Source organism: Polypterus senegalus, chromosome 3 (assembly GCF_016835505.1).
Source record: "Polypterus senegalus isolate Bchr_013 chromosome 3, ASM1683550v1, whole genome shotgun sequence".
Taxonomy (NCBI): Eukaryota; Metazoa; Chordata; class Cladistia; order Polypteriformes; family Polypteridae; genus Polypterus; species Polypterus senegalus.
Window position 1 is genome coordinate 220,880,327 of NC_053156.1, and position 16,026 is coordinate 220,896,352.

The window sequence follows — 16,026 nt, forward strand, 5'->3', positions numbered from 1 at the left end:
CATGAATAACTTAATCACTCGCTCATCTCACTCAACAGACAGTTGATTGGTGCGAACATCGCACTCCCAAAGCCTTTTTATTTATAATACTATAGGGTCTTAAAAGAGGTACGCTGTTTTGCCTTTAAAGCATAGCATTGTTCTTCAGCTTTATTAAATGAAAGCAAGTGGGATTTATATATTTATGTATTATATATTTATACATTTATACAATCCCACAGTGAAATTCAAACCATCAAAGATTTTCTTGAGGTGTAACTGTTCATGTTCTGTTCCACAGTCTCTCTCTAAGCCTTTACTCACACTTTTGCTGTTTGTGGCTTTTTTGTGAGGTTACTTGTGTACTACCCAAATATTTCTCACGTACCTCCAGTGGTACATATACCACATGTGCAGAAAGACTGGTCTAGAACAAACAGAGAATTTAACACAGGTCATCCTGTAAGCATACCTGGTATCAAAGCACACAGTGTAAAATGTGGATGAGTGCATCATGTAGTCTCATGCAGCATTATGTAGACACTCAGTTGAGTTTTCAGCTAATCACAGCTTAACAATAAGTCAGCTCAGATGAACAAAGTGTTGACTTGGGCAAACTTCAAAGACCCCAGCTGGTAGTGATGTGAATATTTTAGCGAAACAGCTAGCAAAGTTGCAAAACCTGAAATAGGTTAATTATGCTCAATCCTTATGAGTTAATGCTGAAATGAAAAACAAAAAAGTATTATTTTTAGTTGTTTTTACTGCAGAAATGTTTTATATATTTTATGAACAACTTGAGGTCTAGTGATGTGCTGACTCTATTAACTGTTACAATTTCATGTCTAACTAGCACCAAAAATCATTAATACTCCTAAGAAAGACCCGAGGCCTAAGAGGAAACAAATCACAAATAGGGAGAGGAGAACTGTAAAACCCCTGGCCCCAAAATGTACAATGATTTATTTATTTAAATTAAAGGTTTCCAAAATGTAAAAAAATATATGAAAAATAAACCAAAGCAATACAAAAGAACTCCAACCCAAAGACTGAAATCTAATTCATCTTCCATAAAAACTAATTAGGGCAAAATTAAAACAAACCCACAGAAAATCCTTAATACAAAACCAAAGTCAATACAAACCAAGAAGTACAGAATAACACAAAAGTCACAAACCTGATGATTGGTCCTGCAAGTAGCTAATGCCACAGCCTCCTACCTTGGGCCTGCTATGCCTTTAAATAGAACATCCAGTAGTAGTCCCATTAGCTGATCCCCTGTAATGAAGTAGAGGCTCTGCCCTGCTGGGCTCAACATAAGGGAGAAGTACAAAAATAAAGAATGTTAACAACAAGAAAATAAAATTACAAAACGATACACAAAAGCTAGAAAAACGCAATGAAATTACATATTGTAAGCATAGGAAGTGAAGTGGTTTTTGTGTGAACATTTGACAAGCTTAGCCCAGCAGAAACAAAGGAAAAGATGGTGCAGTAACACTTTACTTTAGGTACTGCAAATCTGTATCTATTACTCATTTAATCTCTTGGTCTTCCTCACACTTAAAAAGCTTTAGTTGATAAGGTATTCATCTCTGTGGAGTGTGGCATATTGACATGATAGTAAAATTACAGGTCTTATAATAAATATGACACATATGGAGAAATCTATCTCAGTTAAACCACATTGGACCACTCCAAAGTGAAGTTTTCTTAGTAGGTCACATTGTAGATAGGAATAAACACTTTACAGATGCTTTGTAAGTGTTATGGAGATGCAAAAAATAGTTTTTTTAATGTCTTGTTCTGTAAGATTAAATGAGTAATAGCTGCATTTTTGAAGTACCTAAACTAAAGTGTTAGCCGATGGTACAAAGCCTGCAATGGTCATGGCTACCAAACTTTCCTTGATGTCTTAAGCTGACAAATGAATCTGAACAGCTGAAGTTGGAGAATCTGGTAACAGAAAGAACAACATCCTTCTATGATGTCCTTATGGAAAACAGCAAAGAAAGGTCTCAGTTGTTTCCCACGAAATGTCCAGAACAGTGGACAGATGTTCCACTTTTCAATGCATTTTGTGAACTGTCGTCATGTGAATGACACAGCTGAAAGAGTAATACATCTCTTCACAAAGTACAATGGCATACTGACAAAGGAAGAAGAACAGAAACATTTATTTCTTTGACTGTTTTGCAAACCATTACAAGAATTTTCCGGCTTCATCAAAGATAGTACTAATTTTATAGGCCTACAGGTATGGAACAATTATCTGCTGTTTATTTCAGATGACATAAAACTGCCAAATGGAGTGACCTCTAAATGCTGTTTATTTTCAATACAATTTTGTGTTTGTTATAAATATCTCTCTATTATAAAAAAATCTTGGGGAGGGAGACGAGACATGATCTTCTCGAAAGACAATCTGAAGTCCCACGAGAGACACTTAAACTTGCTGCCAGCTCTTAAAACAACAACAAGTGACAAGCAGCTCGCCAGCAGTAAAAGCCAGCAGATGATCCGACTGCTTCTCCTTGCGTGCGTTGAGCCACCCTAACCACCCCCACAACGCGACTGCCAGAGACACGAAGTGGCAAAAAGACAGCAGCTGTACAGACTTTGAAATTATCGGGCAGCGCGAAAGCAGAACAGGCAGCTCTGCAGCAGATGATCCAACTGCTTCTCCTTAGCGTACGTTCAGGCACCCACACCCCCCTTCACAACGCGAGCAGCTTTATACGTCCTGCGAGAAAGAGATTTAACCACGCCCGGGGCCAGAAATGAAGGACTAGTATTGTTTTAACAACATCACGCGAGATAAGGCAGTGAGACATCACTTAAAACAAGTTCACGGACATCTTACCTAGCAGATGTTGGATTGCTTTTGGCAGACATGCTTCATGTGCTCCCAGCTCTTAAAACAACAACAAGCGACAAGCAAAACACGCAGCTCACCAGCAGATGATCTAACCGCTTCTCCTTAGCGTGTATTCAGGCACCCACACCCCCCTTCACAACGCGAGCAGCTTTATACGTCCTGCGAGAAACAGATTTAACCACGCCCGGGGCCAGAAATGAAGGACTAGTATTGTTTTAACAACATCACGCGAGATAAGGCAGTGAGACATCACTTAAAACAAGTTCACGGTCATCTTACCCAGCAGATGTTGGATTGCTTTTGGCAGACATGCTTCATGTGCTCCCAGCTCTTAAAACAACAACAAGCGACAAGCAAAACACGCAGTTCACCAGCAGATGATCTGACCGCTTCTCCTTAGCGTGCGTTCAGCCATCCTATATTCACAACCCAATCGGCAGAGACACGAAGTGGCAAAAGGACAGCTGCTGTACAGGCTTTGAAATGATCGGGCAGCAAGACAAGCAGAATACGCAGCTCACCAGCATCAGGAAGACAGCAGATGATCCAAAGGCATCTCCTTAGCGTGTGTTTAGCCAAAGACCCCCCCAACCCCACCCCTTCACAGCGTGAGCAGCGTTATACGTCCTGCGAGAAAGAGATGTTACCACACCAGGGGCCGGAAATAAAGGACAAGTACTGTTTTTACAAAAGTTTTAAAGTTAAAGTTAAAATAATGCATATGTAACAATTCCTATGAAAATAATCTCTTTAAATTGTATATCCGATAAACCAAAACGGGGGTGGGCGAGCAAAGCGAGCAGGGGGCGGAGCCCCCTAGTGATACCAAAAATAAATGTGATAAATAATGAAACTAACTTTGTGGAAAACTTAAATCTATTTTTGTTTTTGAACCACAACCATAGTCCCAATATATGTTTAAGAGTATGCAAACAGCCCCAAATATTAATTTACCTTCACACTTTTTCTGCTTTAACACACCTTCTCTATGTCTGTTAGTGGTCATACACTGACTTGTGGTTCTATTTTGTACTGACTGTATCTTGTTCACAAGTGTACAGGTCATTGCAATTGAGACTCTGTGAGTTTGGTGTGGGTATGCATACTGCCGATATGAAGTAGCACAAAACAATATTCATGTCTTGGTGGCCTTTTTTAAGGTGCTGCACAGCACATTTAAACTGCCGCTCAGCTTTTATCATGCTGCTTACTCCCATTCCTGCACAACAGTTTGGAATTGTCAAGCAACTCAGGGGAAGCTTGTGTACTGTAGTGGGATTAAAGAAACTGATTTTAAAAGGAAGGTACCAGCTCATCTATTATTAATGTTCACTCCTCAGTAAAAAAAAAATTATGGGGAAACATTGGCTGTTTGTACGAATGACCTCAACTCAGTCATCCATAAATCAGAACATGGCTATATTTCCTGTCTGGAATAATTTGAAGAATAAGTTTTGTATTTTTCAAGTTAAAGTTATTTTTTCACAAATATTTATACATTAATTTACCATTGGCGTTTATGTTCTTAAGTAAAGCATTTTAAATAAATTTACCAAATACAGTTTCTGTTCTTGTGTTTTAAAATGAGGTCTATGGTGTAGTAATTCTAATGTAAAACTGAAGCCCCAGAACTTACTAAATACATCCAACTTTGGTAATGTTCTCAGTTTCAGAAAACGTATTTTCCATTTTTCTGAGATATGTTTATGAGTGCAAAAGGAAACTGAAAATAATACATTTTACCACAGATTCTTGACACTTTTTTTCTGATGTACAGCTACATTTCTGTTCAAACAACTGTCATGGGTATTTGATGCAAATAAGGAAGAAAAGCAGATGGAAATCATGCATGTGTCTAAAACTGTCTATTGTGAAATCACCTTTCTAAAGGTCATGCAAAAAGACAACTAACCCTTGGGAACTAATAAAGTATATTAAAATAAAAAAATACTAAAATGATGTAAGCAATGCATATTTGGATATGAAAATAATATGAAAAATCAAGTATTTACAGTTTTTCATCAATTCCCTTATGCTGCAAGAAGTTATGGCTTGGAGCACTTAGATTAGTTGTGTACACCTCAATTGAAGACCTTCAGAAAGATGATGTATGATTTTGCAGGTCTCACTTTTTTATAGACGACTAGATGTATCCCAAGAGGTAAAGAAAAAGTGTTTCTGATCACCTATTTTTCAAGCCTAATTCAGTTCGACATGAGTCACTTGAGGGAGAAACAGCATATTAATACAGATGTATAATAATATTAATTACTAGAAAATGGAATATTGAAAAGATATGTAGCTCTTGAGTTGGGTGGATTGGTAGCACAGTCAGTAGCACTACTGTTTCTTGGATCTAGCATCCTGGGCTTGAATCTCATTCCTGATCAATTGTCTGTGTCAAGCTTGCACATTCTCCCTTAGCACAGAATTTTCTCTGACATGCCCAAAGACAAACAGGTTAGCTGATTCCAAATTAGTGCAAATGGCAGTGTGGATAAGTGTGTGTGCAAGAAGGTAACAGATACTTGCTTAAAGGGGGAATTGTGAAGGGAAAACCATATTTATCTTGGAGTCTGATTAACTCTTAAATACACAAAAGTTTGATCAGTACTTACACAATGTCAGTGTAGATCAGGAGTAAATAGATTGGACAGACCTTGAGTCTCAGGATGTGTCCTTCATTGACCAACATTAATCTATTCTCTTAACAGTGCAAGTGAGCAAGATGAATCCAGTCAAGGAGAGGCCTTCAAAGATAGTGCGTCATTATGATGCTGTTCCAGACGGAGGATGGGGTTGGATGGTGGTGATAAATTGCTTTTTGGTAAGAGAATGAACTTTTCCAACATTTCATGCTTGTATTTTGTACATCCTTTTTTTTTAATTTTTCAATATTTCATTAAAATAAGTAAACACAGAAGTAAACACAACATATTTCAAATTATTTGTTTATTTTCTATTTGAAGCATCATAATTTAGATATTTTCAAAAGCATATATTGTGATTGGTGTTATAGTCGGCTGTGGGGCTAAAGGCAGGAAAGGCTGTCAAGGGTATGGATGTAGCCCAGCAAAGTCCTCTGAAAGCAGCTTTCACTGTCATAGGCAACATATGTCATCATGTCATTGCAGAATTAAGGACACGGTCCAACGGCAGTATACCCTAAAGTGCTACTTCCAGGGTGCGGTACCTTCCTTATTGGAATAGTGATGCTTTGGAGAGTTGGGTAAAAACTAAGAGGCCTCCAGGCAACAAACAGCAACCTGACAGTGTTGCTCCTGAAAATAGCAAGATAGCCATAGATCTGCATCTGAGACATGGTCCTATTAAGAAAACCAAAGGCTTAGGGGTACAAGAACAACAAAGTCCATTAGATGGTAGATAAGATATTACTCCTGTTACAAAAGTAGTGTTGGGTATGATTCCAAAGTTCACGAAGGGAGTTTGATGGAAGTGACTTGGGATGGGGTTTAAAGTTCCTTCAAAGTCATAGTCTTATTGAACTTCGGCAATGGCTCTACAAGCAAGAGGAAGTAGAATAGGCCAACTTTCTCCAACAATACAAAGACATTCATGTAAAATTAAATAATGCTTGTATGCCTGAGTGTGTGTGTGTGAGTGTCCCTTCTAGTGGACTGGCCTAATGTTCTTCCAAGGATATTGAAAAACTTGCATGTCACAAGGGCTAGTTTTAAAAAAGACCAGAAACTGAAACTAAACCAATAATGGGGATTGAAACCAGAAGACAAAGAAGACTAAAATCAATAAGGACTCTAACCTTGAAATTTTGGATAATCTACCCAAAAAGTAAATAACAAATTCATGCGAGGTTTTTGATTTGTATCCACAAACTTCAAGAAATATAAACATGCAGAAACAACTTAAAATTTGTTAAAACTAGTGATGTTAAATGTCACAACTGCTAACAAGTGCAAACCTAATGACAGATGAAGTACTGTATTCTAACAAATATTGGTGCCCAATATGGTGACACTGTAGTACAGTATATATAGAAGAAGGAAAATGTTGTCTGGGGGCATCTCTTCTATGTAATACTGTCTCATCTTGCATTGTTGGGATTGCCCCGATAAGTATAACTGATGTGCTGTGTCAAGTGTAGAAGTAACAGTTAGATGTGACAGTATGGGTTTGTGAGTTGAACTAAAACAGTATACTGTAATATATGTGTTAGCATTATACGAGTTATGTTTGAAACAGACTGTTGCATACTGTTGCTTAGTTACTTTTCCTTACAACAACAACATTTTTCATACAAAAAATAGCTCAAAAGTGCTTTACATAATGAAGAATAGAAAAATAAAAGACACAGTAAGAAAATAAAATAAGTCAACATTAATTAACATAGAATAAGAGTAAGATCCGATGGCTAGGGAGGACAGAAAAAAAACTCCAGACGGCTGGAGAAAAAAATAAAATCTGCAGGGATTCCAGACCATGAGACCGCCCAGTCCCCTACCTCACATAAATGAAACAGTTACATACCTTTTTGTTTACTCTTTCATCTACTTGGCCTTGATACACGACAGACACAATAGAATAAAAAATATTATGATTAAATAAAACTAGATAAGTCCTCAAATGGAACATGAGCACAAAATTAAACTGAAACTAGAAACTGCATGATCCATTACATTAGAAATAAAGTACAAAGTCTTAAATAACAAAAAAAAATGTATTAAGCCCATAAATAAGTAACAAAGTTACAGAGAATCAAAACACATTTGGTCCGAAAATTATTTATGCCTTACGCCTGATTCTGTGAGTTCTCATATTGTGCAATTTACAAAATGAATGAGTGATTGAATGAAAGAAATTGATTTTTTTGCAGGTATACTAGTTAGCATAAGAAGCATGCTGATAGAATGTGTAGTACTGCTGCTTTACAGCTCCAGCCATGTCTCAGCCTGTTCACTGAATCTGTACATTTTCTCTGTTTTCTTAATTGTAAGCATTGTATGATTTTGAGCAATACAAAAATGAATTGCATTGTATAAGAAATTAAAAAGACACTAATCTCATATTTTATAGCCATGTGCACAACTGATGATCTTATTAACGCAGTTTACATCATAACTAAGACAAAGCAAATTACATTACTTGCAGTGAAGATAACATAATTATGCAATCTGCAGTTTTATGCTTAAGTGGGTTTATAGTGGCTAATATGTTTTTTTCATGTAGCTGGTAATATTATTAATGAAAGTTTTAAGCTACATCTATAAAACTCTAAAATTATATATTCACCTCTTCATTTCTATTAATGGTTGAGTTGTGCCCAAACATATTCAGATTAAAATGTCACTAATTCACTAACTGCATTATGTTCAAATACTGTAAATTTCTACACCCATCCACCTATTCTAACTGACATACCTGGTTTAGGATTGTGTGAGCAGGGCACATCCTGGCTGGACTATGTTGGGCCAATTTAGAGTTCGCCAAGCAATCTAACCACCACATAATTGTTTTAAAGTTATATAGTTTCATTATTTTGTATAGTGCCTTTCATTGCAAACAGAAAATATGGTTATCAATAGTAGAATTTTTAATAATAAAGAACTTCAAAAAATAATTTCAAAAAACCTTAAGTAGAAAATCCATAATTAAAAAAAAAGAAAATATTATTATTATTATATATATCTCCTAAATCTGCTTCTCCAGAGCAGGGTCACGGGGAAGCTTGAGCGTACCCATAAAATAAAAATAGTAAATAAAATATATAATATTACTATATTATTATAAAATATAAGCACTTAATTCCTTCAAAGTGTGACTAATTTACATAAAACTAAGCCAAAGAAAACATGCAATCATCCATCCATTTCCCAACCCGCTGAATCCAAACACTGGGTCATGGGGGTCTGCTGGAGCCAATCCCAGCCAACACAGGGCACAAGGCAGGAACCAATCCCAGGCAGGGTGCCAACCTTCCGCAGGACACACACAAACACACCCACACACCAAGCACACACTAGGGCCAATTTAGAATCGCCAATCCACTTAACCTGCATGTTTTTGGACTGTGGGAGGAAACCGGAGCGCCTTGAGGAAACCCACACAGACACGGGGAGAACATGCAAACTCCACGCAGGGAGGATCCAGGAAGTGAACCTAACTGCGAGGCACTGCGCCACCATGCCACCCTTACATGCAATCATCACCAACAAAAGATTAAATCATTTTAATGCCTCTAAAATGAATGCTTGAGAGAATGAAAATTAGTGTGTGCCAGTGATATCTTTTTAGACTTGGTATTAAATATTTTAAGTCATTTTGATAACATCATGACACATAAAGGTATGTTTCTTTGTTGCAGGTTAATGTCCTGGTGATGGGAACTCTGAAGTCATTTGGTATTTTTTTTGTCGGATTTCAAGAAGCCTTTGGTGGCTCAGCGGAACAGATCAGCTGGATTGGTTCTATAATGTCAAGTTTGCGGCTGGCAGCTGGTTAGTCCAATCCAAGATATATACTGTATATTTTTTTTGAAATGCATGGTCTGTGAGAAAAAAATCTTTCTGCTAAAATATACAGTACCTCTCATATTAAGTCTCTCAGAGTTGTCAGCAGGGAGCTGCATCCATAGCAGTTCAGGACAAAATAGAGTAATGTTTCAGTCCCTAGGTTTTAGCTTTAGATTCTTGGGTTCAAGGTCCTTGGCTTATGTTCCACTCTTGTCCAAATCCTGTGTTTATAGGGTTGACTTTCAAACCTTAGGTATCAGTTTAATGGCTTGAACTCCAATGTTTGACCTACTGGGCTTGGGTTCCTGAGTTCTAGGGCTTGTTGTGCAAGCTTACTTGACCTCTGAGACTTGTATTGCTAGGTTTAAGCTTCAGATTTTGTTACCCAAGACTTGAGCTTCATGGCTCAGGTTTCTGGGTCCACGTCCGTAGGTTTACATTCTTGCACCCCAGAGTTTGAGATCCTATGCTAGAGCTTCAAGGTCCATGTTACTAGGTTGAAGCTTCACCTTGTGAGCTCCATGGATTAAGATTCTGTGTTTGAGATCTTGAGGCCACGGCTTCAGTTGTTGGGTTCAAGGACTTGAGATCCTAGGCTTTAGCTTCATGGTGAAAAAGGGCATTTGTGCTGCTTTCCTAAATGACAAAATATCTTCCTTATAATGTAAAAAAGTTCAAATGTGCTTGATTAAACCATAACTAATTTTCAAAGATGGTTAATAGTATGACCAGGTCTATTAAATCATCTGTTTTGACATCTTGTTTTAATGTATGGCTTAGGGGTTCTTTCATATCCTTAGCCTGTTGATGTCTCCTGCCTCCACAGGACCACTTGCATCAGTGACTTGTGGGAAGCTAGGGGAAAGGTGGGCCTCCATACTAGGTTCCATTTTGGTCAGCATCGGCTTCTTTACCAGTATCATGGCCACCAGCATTGTTTTCCTGTACATAAGTATGGGAGCCATAGTTGGTAAGTATTTGGAAAATGCTTGGTTAGTGACCTATATGTCTATCAATTAAACCTGACTTTATGTACTGCCCTATATAGTGTCCTTCGGTGTGTACAGTACAAAATATCTTAAAAATTATTTTGCTTTTTGACAGCATGTGACAGCACACTGCAACTACTTTGTTTTATTTTATATTGGGTCTTTAGTACTGCATGTAACCTTCTTACACTCTACAAATGACAGAAGAAAAGTTTTGATAAAACAAACAACTCAACATAGCTCATCAACTTCTATTCATAACATTTTCCAAAGTAAAGTAAAAAAGTGAAAAGCATATGACTTTAAGATACTATGTTCAGCTGCACTACTTTGTAATTGTCTTCTCTATAAAAGCACTTACTTTCTTTATTTTTCCCTCTGTGTGGACATTGTCCTCTTGGACATGAGAGAAGCTCAACATTCAAGAGATTATCTTTGCTTTTTATTACCAGGTATTGGCTTTGCTTTGATGTATCAAAGCGCCTCAGTCATGGTTGCCCGATACTTTAAGAAGCGACTGGCCACAGCCTACTCCATTGGTCGCTCTGGCATGGGTCTGACCTTTATCCTGGCTCCTTTCACCCAACTCCTCCTGCAATATTATGGTTTGCAAGGTACACACACTGTGAAGTATTAAGTGTTTTAATCTCCTTTACATTCTGAAAATTGGTGGGGAATTAGGGTGAGTGGGTCAGTCAGTATGCTTATTTCTCTTTTTTTTTCAACAGAGCACACTATAATGCATGCAAGCAAAGGGGACTAGGGTGGGCAGGTAGATATTGATGGGCTCTCTTTTTAATTCTTTTGTTTGTTTTGCAGTGTTTCCCCAATATTTTGTGTTTATTTGTTCTTTCTTTCTTCTATGTGGAAATAGAGTCAGGATCTATCTTTTGTCTTAGAACTCAGTTTTGATTAAAACATTTCTACATTACAACTTCGTTCTTTATGTTCATTATTTTCCTTTTTTTCTAAATTGTATTATTAAATTTTTCCTTCTCTCCTTTCTTTAGCTCTTTGTTAACCTGATAATTATCCAGTCATTTTTTAACCTCCCTAGCGTCAGACACGAGCATCACTCGGAATGTGAAAACAGTGCTAAAAGAGTTAGTCCCAAGTATCAATCACTCAGGCAACAGTATAAACATGTCTCACGTTAGCGTTAGACCTAAGGGTTGCTTGGGCTGTAAAAGTGCTAAGAGCCTTAGTCTCAAGCATTACTTTGGCAACAGTGTAGACACATCTTCGTAATAACATAATGGCATCTGGTAAGAAACATCTTTCAGCAGCTCAATTGTTGCACACTCTTGACAGTGATACAAGCAGTGATGCTGAGGGGCCTCTCATCAGCAGTGATGACAAAGTGAATCTGTCTTTAGGATGTGAAATTGAAACGGACAGTAAACTGAAAGTGATTCTTATGTGTCTGTAAGTGATGCTCGCATTTGGGTTACTGTTGATCCTGCTTCAAATAAACCAGAACCACCACGTTTTGATTTTGTGGGGCAGTCGGGAATAAAACTGAATGTTGACAGCCATGAGCCACTTACTTACCTGGAGCTGTTTCTTGATGACGTGATCGAAAGAACTGTTGTTGAGTCAAACCACTATGCTGAACAGTGTCAGGCAAACGACCATACACCAAAGCAGTTTTACCATTCAAACATCATCTTTATTATTATCACTAGCCCAACTACATTGCGCGTGTTAAAGTTGTGTGTGAAGGGCTCCCTGTTTAAACGCAGCTGCCAGTCGAGAACTGAGCCCTTCATCACACAGCATTATGATTTTTTATAAGGGAAACAAAATTACAAAAGAAAACCCTTGGATATTGATTCGATAGGAACGGCTACTCGGAATCACTGTCCGAATCGTAATTATGTGGTGGTGTAGGAGCATTTCTGCTTCTGTCCGTTCACAGTCCGTCTCGTTTTCACGACGCTGTCGTTTCCTCTCACGATTTCTTCTCAACATTTCTCCAATCTTGCAGGTTGTTTTGTGGCAATCCAAAGAGTAAGGCAATATACACGGAGCAATGGTTATAAAAGGGGGACACATAGGTATCCAGGCTCTTTAAAGCATAAATAGGGATCACTTCACTGACATGTGAGCAAGCCACGGTACAACTGTGAGACGCGCAGCACTCGCCGGCTACAACGTAACAATAATAAATTCTGGAACGTGCTGTTACGTTGTGATTCATTTTACCCACTGTCTTTCTTTCATTCATATGTTACGTAGGCACGTACCTTTTATCTTCGGCACTCTCATTCTCTAACCAGGCCTCAGGAGCTAACCAGCGTAACACTGTCCACCACCCCTTTCGTTATTCTGGCACATTGTTGACATCCGTGAGTAACAACAACGTACTAAACTGGAAGGTGGTCTATACATGCGTGGAATTCGCGGACAAAGAAAGATCAAGATCTAAATGAAGATTATATATAAAGAAAAGATTAGTTAATTTAAAGCACAACAATTTGTTTAGTTTGAATGTCTGTGTTTTGAGGTGTGACTGGAGTACTACAGTCTTCAGTAGTATACAGTAATCCCTCGCTATATCGCGCTTCGACTTTCGCGGCTTCACTCTATCGCGGATTTTAAATGTAAGCACATCTAAATATATATCACGGATTTTTAAGCTGGTTAGCGCTTTCTATGGACAATGGGTCTTTTAATTTAGGTTACATGCTTCCTCAGTTTGATTGCCCAGTTGATTTCATACAAGGGATGCTATTGGCGGATGGCTTAGAAGCTACCCAATCAGAGCATGTATTACATATTAACTAAAACTCCTCAATGCTATAAGATATGCTTCCCGCGTGGCGCTTGTTTTGTTTGCTTCTCTCTGTCTCTCTCACTCTCTCTGGCTGACGGAGGGGGTGTGAGCAGAGGGGGCTGTTTACACAGTGGCTGTTTGCCTAGAAGATAGGACGCTCCTCTACAAAATGCCGCTTTATCACGGTGCTTCTGTATACTTAAAAGCACGTATTGATTTTTTGATTGTTTGCTTTTCTTAGCGAGCTCTCTCTGACATTATCTGCTCTTCACGGTGCTCCTTTGAAGATAAAATATGTTTGCATTATTTTAATTGTGAGAAAGAACTGCCATCTCTGTCTTGTAATGAAGCACAGTTTAAACGTTTGACTAAAGGGTGTTATTTCATGTCTAGAGGGCTCTAATAATGTTAACAGTGTGGGAGAGTTTATAAGGGCTTAAAATATATAAAAATAACCATACAAACATATGGTTTCTACTTCGCGGATTTTCACCTATCGCGGGGGGGTCTGGAACGCAACCCCCGCGATCGAGGAGGGATTACTGTATTTAGAAGGTCGTAAACAGGTTTTCTATGCTCTAACTGCGAAAATATTCGATTTATAAATAAAGAATCCTACTTCGCGGAAATTCATTTATCGCGGCAGAGTCTGGAATGGATTAACCGCGATAAACGAGGGTTGACTGTAAGCCTGGAGGAGATTCTTAATGCAATGCCTATATTTTAGCTGTCTCTCTACTGCCATCTAGTGGTTCTTCTTCTAATTCATTCGCGGACAAACAAAGATCAAGATCCAAATGAGGATTATATATAGAGATTATCATTCATTTAATATTATTATTATTATTATTATACATCATTACTATTATTGGTATCATTGTTTTACACTTCTGACTTTGAACTTTTAGTGTGTTGCTTGTTTTATAGTAGAAAGATGAGATTTAATAAAAATATAAATTTTCAAGCCAAAAAATATGACGCTTTTTACATTTTTTTTTGAGGAAAAATGTAACAGTAAGGATGTTAATATATTAATTCATTAAATAAATACTTACTAATTAGTGGCTTTGTAAGGTTTTGGACTTTGCAATAGCACAAATTAACAACTATCAAATGGTTGAGGATTTTATAGATTTAAAAGAAAATAAAATTATATTTACATTTGAACCAAAATGTTAAAAGGGAGAGTTCTGTAACTAGATGCAGATAAGCCTAACACAATAACTAAAAAAGCTCATCAGATAAGTGAGTGTCTTGTAAAGACAAATAAAACAATTCAGCAGCAAAGGAGCAATCTGGAGAGCAAACATGAATATTACAAATGGCAAAGGGTAGTTTATATTGAGAAAAAAGGAGAAAAATAAAATGGGAGAAAGAGGAACAAACAAATAATTTCAGTAATTTAAGATATGAATTAGGGGATTAGGGGACATTAGAAATAGCTAGGCTTAAAACCAAGGTAGATTGTTATATTACAGTAAGTGTTCATTGGAACACAGCTTGTTAATGCTCATCTTTCTGTGTGCCAGGTGCTTTACTGATTTTTGGAGGACTCATGCTGAACTTGGTGCCCACAGGAATGCTGTTACATCCCATATATATTAAACAAGAGGACTTTCACACAGAACCAAATGCAGTTGCCACAGAGCAGGTGAACTTTAACAACTGCTTGGATCAAAACACAAAGACAAACAGTGTGCCAGCCAGTAACATCTTCATTCCTTGTGGTAACATTCCCAGGACAGAGATGCTTCATATACAGGGAGGCAGTAGTCCCTCAGCTTTTTCAAAGACTTGGACAAAAGGCATCAATGAGCAGGGAAAAAATGATAGGAAAAAACTACACTTGAACAAGCAAGGAGATGCTTCCAAGGAACCGCAGAGCTTTCTGAGCTCTAATGAGGAAAAGCCAGTTTCTAGTGCCACCTCAAAGAAGAAAATCCTTGACCTGACGCTTCTCAAGAACCCCTTTTTCTGCATTTTCACCTGGTCAGTGGTCTTTAGCCAGCTTGCTTACTTCATCCCTTATTTTCATCTATCAGCCAGAGCAAGAACACTTGGGATTGACCCTATGGATGCCTCCTTTATTATCTCAGTAGCTGGTAAGTAATGTTTCTCTCAGTTATTCCATGTAGACCTCACAGTAGTTTGTAGTTCTGAATTTGGTTTGTATCTTGACTCTTGCCTAACAACCAATGTTTGTATTTAAATTACATTAATTTGTTTGCTAAAATCACTAAATTCTAGTTGGATGATACAGAAGGAATAGTAACAAAGAAACTATTCAAGATTTCATCCAAGATGGGGGCACAGCTGCAAATCTTGGCAGATATACACCAAATCATCAAAGTAATTACTTACTTGATTTTTTGCCCCCATTTTGATATTTTACATTTACTAGCTTTCCCAGTTGAAAGTGTGAATAGGAAAATGCCACACTATAAACTCAAACTGAAATAAATTTATAATATATGGAAATTTCTTTACACAAATTGCTCTAGAGTGGAGACATATTAGGGCATATTTTAAATTATACTCTTTAACCAGCTCAAGATTATTTGATTCTAATTTGAGGGATACGAGAATGTACTCATGAAATTTGTATCTGCAGAGGAGATCAGATTTCTTCATCGCAAAACACACACATGCCTCAAAACAAGCAAAGACAAAACACAACACTTGAATACTGAAGCACTTAGCTTGACTGTTAATACTGATTGAACTTTTTAAAACATTAAGCTATCGATGCACAGAAAAAAGCACATCCTCAGGCCAATAGTCTCTGGTACAATAGAAACAGGGGGAAGTGCCTTGAGTGTGTCTGATGTTTTGGCCATCTGTATCCAAGTAGTTTGGTTCAAACAAAATGTCCAAAGGATGGATGCCTCAGTTAAATCCAACATGGCAACTTTTAGA

At 37.6% G+C, this 16,026-nt stretch overlaps 1 protein-coding gene across 2 annotated transcripts in view; it reads left to right on the plus strand.

Annotated features, from left to right (window-relative positions):
• Window positions 1–16,026, plus strand: part of slc16a4 (solute carrier family 16 member 4) — a 104,245-nt gene that overhangs the window by 11,227 nt on the left and 76,992 nt on the right. For both annotated transcript variants that reach the window (XM_039748534.1, XM_039748535.1), the window contains exons 2-6: window positions 5,572–5,684; window positions 9,198–9,330; window positions 10,172–10,315; window positions 10,787–10,948; window positions 14,640–15,212. In XM_039748534.1, coding sequence (XP_039604468.1) covers window positions 5,586–5,684; window positions 9,198–9,330; window positions 10,172–10,315; window positions 10,787–10,948; window positions 14,640–15,212 — 1,111 coding nt within the window. In that variant the 5' untranslated portion in view covers window positions 5,572–5,585. The remainder of the gene's footprint in view (window positions 1–5,571; window positions 5,685–9,197; window positions 9,331–10,171; window positions 10,316–10,786; window positions 10,949–14,639; window positions 15,213–16,026) is intronic.